The 8,593-nt window shown below is 38.5% G+C and overlaps 1 protein-coding gene across 1 annotated transcript; it reads right to left on the minus strand.

Annotated features, from left to right (window-relative positions):
• Positions 1–1,773: 1,773 nt before the first annotated feature.
• Positions 1,774–6,166, minus strand: c2h2orf68 (chromosome 2 C2orf68 homolog). Its single transcript, XM_020650715.3, has 4 exons — positions 5,918–6,166; positions 4,227–4,342; positions 3,997–4,142; positions 1,774–3,907 (listed from the first exon to the last, which is right to left on the minus strand). Exons 1-4 carry the CDS (start codon positions 6,025–6,027, stop codon positions 3,785–3,787), a joined length of 495 nt encoding a protein of 164 aa, XP_020506371.1. The 5' UTR covers positions 6,028–6,166; the 3' UTR covers positions 1,774–3,784.
• Positions 6,167–8,593: the final 2,427 nt, after the last annotated feature.

The following is an 8,593-nucleotide window of genomic DNA, read 5'->3' on the forward strand; positions in this document are numbered from 1 at the left end:
CAGACGATGCAGCAGGAAGAATTTGGTTGTTAAGTGTCTTGCATAACACATTGGGCATGTAGCTACAGGAACAGCCGACCTTCTGGTTATGAGACGACCGACTCCCACTTGAGACACCTTTATCTTACACAATATTACTCAGTACATGTGTTGAGTGCATTGTTTTTTATCCAGCCCTGCTGTTTCTGGAAGTTTAAAACCCAAATTCATTAGAAATAAAAATGCAACATCTGCATCTCATGCATTATCCATAATAAACACTCTTATTGCTTTAACATCTGTTTGAAAAACAAGTAATAAATGAATATAAGAAAATATAAATCTATACAAATAATAATATATATTACAAATTCACTATGTTTTTGAGGTAGTAGGGACGTTCTCTAATGGCCAAAATATACCAACAAACACTTTGAAACATCTCCCACACGTGACAGAACGTGCAGCATAGCAATCGTTTAATCTCAGTTATCTTGTTTTCATGATGCTGGGAAACCAAAATCCAAACTGTTACGTGCTGTAGTGTGTTTGAGTTTCCTCTCTCTGAGGTGAAAGGAGAGCAGGAGGAGATGCAGCCAGTAACCAGCGGGCCGTTTCAGCTGTGTGTGTGTCTTGACATCGATCAAACATCATTAAACTCCTTTTGTGGAACGAGTGTGTTTTTCTTTGAGGCCTTCCTGTTCTTGCAGAGTTGTATTTTGCCTGTTAGTTTCTAACTTTAATTCAGGATTAGATCAGCTCCTCTGTTGTTTTGTTTTTTTATGGTAGAAGCATGTTTTTCAGTTGTACCCTTTTTCTTATTTTCTCTTTTTAAACTTTGCTTGTATTTAGTCCCTCCTTCTTTTCCCTGGGTTATTTATTTTACTGTTACTCCCCTCATCCCCTCTCCATCTCGAGGAACATAACAGTAACAGAAATCCAAAACTGGATTCATTGCCCAGCCCTGATGTTTAATGAGTAAAGAAAAATGACTCTTTTCTGTCCATTACTGTTGTTTCTGTCTTCATGCATTTAAGAACACAATTTGACCCTGGACTACACACATGTTGGGACACCTGCGGTTGAAACTCTGCGCCATACCGCCACCTGCTGACGACTTGATGAGAAACACTCATCACTCAAGGGAAACAGAGAAAGTATTTTGCTGAAATCACACACCATGTGCACAGTTCCACACCTGCAGAGGTTACCAAACGTTTTTCTCCACTTTCCTAAATGAACATATTTTAACCCCTCACCATGTCACCACATAAACATGCATCCATAAACTAAAACACACTATCAGACGTGACCTTTCCAAACACACTCCTCTATCTTTAGAATTCATTTGAAACATCGTCTGTGAAATACGAAGAATCACAACTTAAGTGTGTGATATAGAGTAGAAAAGAATAGAACAATTAAAAAATGATACTGCATCTTTCAAGTGGGAGGACATGCAACAACCGAACATGTCTGATTTAAACCCACAGCTGCGACAACGAGGACTACAGCTACACGCTAATAGGGCGCACGGGCAAGCAGCAACTTCCTGTGTTGAAAAATGAAGCTAATGCGAGAGTGCAAAAACCTGCAGTTCATCGAGTGTCCACTAGAGGCTGGCTGCAGAAGTGCCGGAAACCACATACACACCCCATTCAAAAAAAGCCTGTTTTTAAGGCAGAAACGAACGTTTACAGCCTGGTTCAGGTCTGATTCATGTTTTAGACTCAGACAATACGAGAAGACATTTCACAAATTTATGACCGTTCAAATCCACAAGACACATTAAGACAACAATAAATGGCTTTATCTAGTTTTTATATTTAAAGTGTTGTGACTCTGAAAAAAATATTACAGTATCAAAAATAGAAATATTTTAATACATCTCAAAATAAATAAGAATATTGAAAACAATGAAAATATGACACATAAAAAAAAAAACACGACCATGGCCACATCCACGAAACTCTCAGAGTCGAAACAAAACAAAACGTTTTCCTCACATTTCTAAACACGAGACCGCTGACAGACTGATGATCCGTTCACAGCTTCTTCTTTTTTTAACAACAAAAAAAAGGAAAATCTTTTTTTTTTTTTTTTTTATAAAAACTAAATCTTTTGTAAACGTATGAAATAAAGGACCGGATCACCAATGAAGGAAGGTTCTCAGTGTTCTCTATCGAAAAGTACAGAGACCCTTAGTGGACATGCATCCATACACAGTTTGTGTTGTAGTCGAGACCACATTAACAGAGACCCAGACATCCCGAGACCAGAGTGCTCCGAGACCAAGACAAGACCGAGTCAAGACCAAGACAAGACCGAGTCAAGACCAAGACCAAGACAAGACCGAGTCAAGACCAAGACAAGACCGAGTCAAGACCAAGACCAAGACAAGACCGAGTCAAGACCAAGACAAGACCGAGTCAAGACCAAGACAAGACCAAGACAAGACCGAGTCAAGACCAAGACAAGACCGAGTCAAGACCAAGACAAGACCGAGTCAAGACCAAGACCAAGACAAGACCGAGTCAAGACCAAGACAAGACCAAGACAAGACCGAGTCAAGACCAAGACAAGACCGAGTCAAGACCAAGACAAGACCGAGTCAAGACCAAGACCAAGACAAGACCGAGTCAAGACCAAGACAAGACCAAGACAAGACCGAGTCAAGACCAAGACAAGACCGAGTCAAGACCAAGACAAGACCGAGTCAAGACCAAGACCAAGACAAGACCGAGTCAAGACCAAGACAAGACCAAGACAAGACCGAGTCAAGACCAAGACCAAGACAAGACCGAGTCAAGACCAAGACAAGACCGAGTCAAGACCAAGACAAGACCGAGTCAAGACCGAGACCAAGATATCTCTGAAAAATAATCGAAAAAATCATCGTGTGTGCAGGGGGCGTGTCACTAACTTAGACCGTGACACCGGGAAGGTTGCAGCTGTAACCGGGGGATAAAAATCTAACTACAAATGAATTGAAGTTATTTGTTATTCTTTAAAAAGGAGGCGAGTAAAGACCGAGTAAAAATGCTTTCGATTCTGAGACGAGTCCACCAAAAAGACTGATTTCGAGTACTACAACACTATTAGCTTAATTTCCCTGTGAAAACGAGTAATCTCTGGTTGTTTCCTCCTTCTTATTAATAATCTCATTTTTCCAGGGTGACAACACTTGTCATTCCCATCATAACAGGTTCATTGATCTCATTATCTCGAGGTAATAACGCTCGTGCTCTCGTGATATCACTAACCAGGTGAGCTGAACCCACTTCTCTTTTGCAACTCTGGGGATACGAGGTCAATAAGTCGAGATCTCAAGAAAACAACGGGATACGACTCATCATGGGGAAACAGAGTAAATAAAAACGTATGGATGCATGTGCACTGAGAGAAACTACTTCTTATGAATGTTATTGTTGGAAAGCAACAGTTCAATTCTGTAGGACAAGTCAACTTCTTCAGGTGTATAACGTGTCCCTTATGTTCTGAATCAGAGGACGAGGGAACAGCTCGATGTGGATAATACAAAGTTAACCTTTAACTGTCTCTCTGCCGTCGACGTCAAGGACGGTTTCTTCTTCAAAAACAAAAGACATATTCATTAAACTGGATCTCTGCTCTGACAGTTCCTGCACACGACCCCAGAGTCCTCAGTCTCAACTCGACACCGTCAACAGTGTTAACGGCTTAAAGAAGCCTTGAACTGCTAATGAAGTATTGCTCCCCTTTTTTTTCTTTTTTTTTTGTATCTGTAGTCCTGCTGTCATCATCATCTTGCTGTTTCGGACTTCCCTCAGCGTTTGTCTCGTCTTTTGTCGATTTCCTTTCGGATTCGAGTCTCTAGAGCTGCTCTCATGGCTGAATCCAGGATGTTCTTCTCTGCAACACGTTCCACCACCTTCGCCGGTTTATCCTCCTTTAGAGAGTGAAAGAGCAGGCGTGCATTAGGAGCAGAACACAGGTAAGTACAAGAAAAGAAACCAACATTTTTGTGCATTAATTAACCTTGTGCACAAGGAAGGAGGTGATGGAACCAGAGTCGGCCTGATAGTCCAGCCAGAAGAGCTCAGTCCCATGTGACTCTGTTTCTGTGCTCGACCCGCTCTCGTTCCACTCTTCAGCATCCGCCCCGGCACCCGGCTCGGATCCGTCTGGAAAACAATCAGCACACTTAATAAACACATAAACTGATTAACTGTGAAGGTGTAAACATAGCACAGTCATATCAAACTCACGTCTGCGTCGAGGATGGTACACCTGGATATCGGGTCTGCGGGGGCGCCTCGGGGTGGTGGTGTGCCTCCGCCGCTGCAGCTCTTTGGCTTGCTTCACCTCCTTGTCATAATCATCTCTTCAGGAAACAAGAAATCAACGTTTAAGAGGTTATTTTCAGATGTACATGTTTGTTCTTTTCTGTTACTGTCACTACCGCGGGAACACGATTTTATATATTTGTGTGAGCAGAGAAACTGATGAATAACAAATCAGCTGAATCTTGAATTTTGTTTGGAAATGCTCAAAACTTTATTGGTTAAAAAAACGTGTTGTTGCTGATGTTGGTGCTGGTGAGCGGGCTTTTTCTTTCCGTGCACCGACACTTTGGAACAGTTTACCTCTGGACATCAGGCCGGCTTGTTCTGTTGAGGTTTTTAAAGCAAAGTTAAAGATCATCTGTTTACTGTTGAGTATGAGTCATGATTTCTTGTTTTTCCTGTATTTTAACTGTATTGCGTCGTACAGCACTTTGATTTAAAGCGCTTTATAAATAAATTTATTATGTTCACTCCGTTTAACAAACTAAAATACTATTGTCCAAAATGCATTTAGAGGCGTATGGGTTAAACTTCCCTTTCTTCAGCTTCTTTTTTTTTCAACCTTCTTATAGAAAAGTAAATTTGCTCCTTTACAAAGTATTCCACCGCCAACATTTCAAAGTTATCCTGCTTCTTGGTTGATTTGCAAACTGAGCAAATATTCTGTTTGTAGTTTTCAGACAGGTCGTCAAAATGTTAAATTACCACGTGTTTTAAAACTACACAATCTCTGTTATTTGAATGATCATTATTATTATTATTATTATTATTATTATTATTATTATTATTACAGACACTGATGTGGGAGAGTGAGATGGAGCAGCACTGTACTGTCATTAAAAGTACAGAAGCTTTAAAGATATTTCTTAAGCTGGGAGAGGAAGGATGAAAACACCGGCAGCGTTTGGGTTCAGTGTTTTTGTAAGATTTAAAAACAGTGTGCAGAGATTTGCTTGCAATCTTTGACGATTGAAAACAAGACATCAGTTGTTGGCAACATGTGGAGAGAATCTACTTACAGGCCAACCTGCACTGAGGACACTCATAATGTTTGATTAAAGAGCTCTGCTTCTGGTCTGTGGATTTGTTTGCAGTTTCTTGTATTTGTGCAATTAAAGAATTTGATTAAAATATTTAAAAAGAGTAAGAATGCTTTTGTAACAGAATAAAAGCACAAAGAGTTTTCAACACACAAAACATTCATTTTTAAATTAAGTTAAAATATGAGACTATAAATACTGTTGTTGTTGCTGTAGTCTGTACATTTCTATATAGCTGTGTTGCTTTAGAGAGTTAAGACACCATAAAAATTCAGACGGAATAAATAACAACTGAAACAGTATCGCGATATGTTTAGAAACGTGAGTATGAAAACAACAACATTTGTAAATGTTTTGTTTTTGCTCCAGTGACCTGAATCTTTGGACAACAGGCCTCATCTTACATTACACCTGGAGCCTTTACATCCAGTGTATTAGTCTTAAACACACCTGTGAGCCTTCGTTCACCCATCAGATGAAATCCCCTAAATAAGTTTGTGTGTGAGGTGAGAAAGAGAAGCAGTTTGTTTGGAGCTAAGCTGCTAGCTGCCTGCAGGAGCTAACGGGACTCACCGAGCGATCTGGTTCCTCCGGATATGGTGCAGGAAGCCGTGGCTCATATCCAAACGACCTGAACGTTTGTATTTCTGCTCAAGAGACTCATCGTCCCCCAAAATATCCATGTCAACAAACAGTTTCAGCACGGTTAAAGGATCTGGTTGCAACAAGTCTCAGTCAGATCCATGAACACTGACAAAAAGCTACATGCTAGCTCAGGAAATTGTTGTCCGACTGTAACTATCCCGGAGTTCACGAGTAGTTCCGTCTAAAGACAAGCAAACACACACACACGGACGTTTTTACGGAAGAGGATTAGTGCCAGGCATGAGAAATAAATAATGTGATGAGTGCGAGTAAAATGTGAAGAATATAAACGAAATACACAATTTTAATTTAATTTAATTGTATTCAAACTTTATTCCTGACAATTTAATTTTTTTTCTCGCAACATTTCGACCTTTTTCTTCGCAAAATCGGGGAAAAAATCTCCCTCATTTTATTAATTTGTTATAATAATAATAATAATAACTTAATAATAATATTAATAACTTTATTTATATAGCACCTTTTAAAAACACAGGTTTACAAAGTGCTTTGACAAACAGCAAAAACATGAAGAAACTAAACCAAACACAGAAGAACAGAAACAAAAACAAGAACAAACTAAACCAAACACAGAAGAACAGAAACAAAAACAAGAACAAACTAAACCAAACACAGAAGAACATAAACAAAAACAAGAACAAACTAAAGCAAACACAGAAGAACATAAACAAAAACAAGAACAAACTAAAGCAAACACAGAAGAACATAAACAACAACAAGAACAAACTAAACCAAACACAGAAGAACATAAACAAGAACAAGAACAAACTAAACCAAACACAGAAGAACATAAACAACAGCAAGAACAAACTAAACCAAACACAGAAGAACATAAACAACAACAAGAACAAACTAAACCAAACACAGAAGAACATAAACAACAGCAAGAACAAACTAAACCAAACACAGAAGAACATAAACAAGAACAAGAACAAACTAAACCAAACACAGAAGAACATAAACAACAAGAACAAACTAAACCAAACACAGAAGAACATAAACAAAAACAAGAACAAACTAAAGCAAACACAGAAGAACATAAACAACAACAAGAACAAACTAAACCAAACACAGAAGAACATAAACAAAAACAAACAAACTAAACCAAACACAGAAGAACATAAACAACAACAAGAACAAACAAATGCAAAATACTAAAAATAATAAAATACAATTCAACAGAAAAGAACCCAAAGTGCACGATACCCAACAGACATATAGAACCAGAACATCACAAGAACCATCATAAGAACCATCATAAGAACCATCACAAGAACCATCACAAGAACCATCACAAGAACCATCATAAGAACCATCACAAGAACCATCACAAGAACCATCACAAGAACCATCATAAGAACCATCATAAGAACCATCACAAGAACCATCACAAGAACCATCACAAGAACCATCACAAGAACCATCATAAGAACCATCACAAGAACCATCATAAGAACCATCACAAGAACCATCATAAGAACCATCATAAGAACCATCACAAGAACCATCATAAGAACCATCACAAGAACCATCACAAGAACCATCACAAGAACCATCATAAGAACCATCATAAGAACCATCACAAGAACCATCATAAGAACCATCACAAGAACCATCATAAGAACCATCACAAGAACCATCATAAGAACCACCATAAGAACCATCACAAGAACCATCATAAGAACCATCATAAGAACCATCATAAGAACCATCACAAGAACCCAGGAAACACAACAACCATCACAAGAACCATCACAAGAACCATCACAAGAACCATCACAAGAACCATCATAAGAACCATCATAAGAACCATCACAAGAACCATCATAAGAACCATCACAACAACCATCATAAGAACCATCACAAGAACCATCACAAGAACCCAGGAAACACAACAACCATCACAAGAACCATCACAAGAACCATCACAAGAACCATCACAAGAACCATCATAAGAACCATCATAAGAACCATCATAAGAACCATCACAAGAACCATCATAAGAACCATCACAACAACCATCATAAGAACCATCACAAGAACCATCACAAGAACCATCATAAGAACCATCACAAGAACCATCACAACAACCATCATAAGAACCATCACAAGAACCCAGGCAACACAAGAACCATCACAAGAACCATCATAAGAACCATCACAAGAACCATCATAAGAACCATCATAAGAACCATCACAAGAAACATCACAAGAACCATCATAAGAACCATCACAAGAACCATCACAAGAACCATCATAAGAACCATCACAAGAACCATCATAAGAACCATCATAAGAACCATCATAAGAAAGATAAGAACCTTTATGCCTTGCCCAAATCCTCTTACAAACTTCTTCATATTGGGAAAACGCATACAAACATTCAACATAGAAAACAAGGGTGTTCAATAATGATCAATAATCAGCTTTATATCAATCAATCAAACTTTATTTATACAGCACCTTTCAGACAAATTAAATTGCAGTGCTTTACAAGAGTGCAGAAAAGTTGTTGACAAAAAGTAGTTTATAAAATAATTGAGAGACTAATGCACACCAATAAGAATTAAAAAATATGTATAA

This window comes from Labrus bergylta, chromosome 2 (genome assembly GCF_963930695.1).
Source record: "Labrus bergylta chromosome 2, fLabBer1.1, whole genome shotgun sequence".
NCBI lineage: Eukaryota > Metazoa > Chordata > Actinopteri > Labriformes > Labridae > Labrus > Labrus bergylta.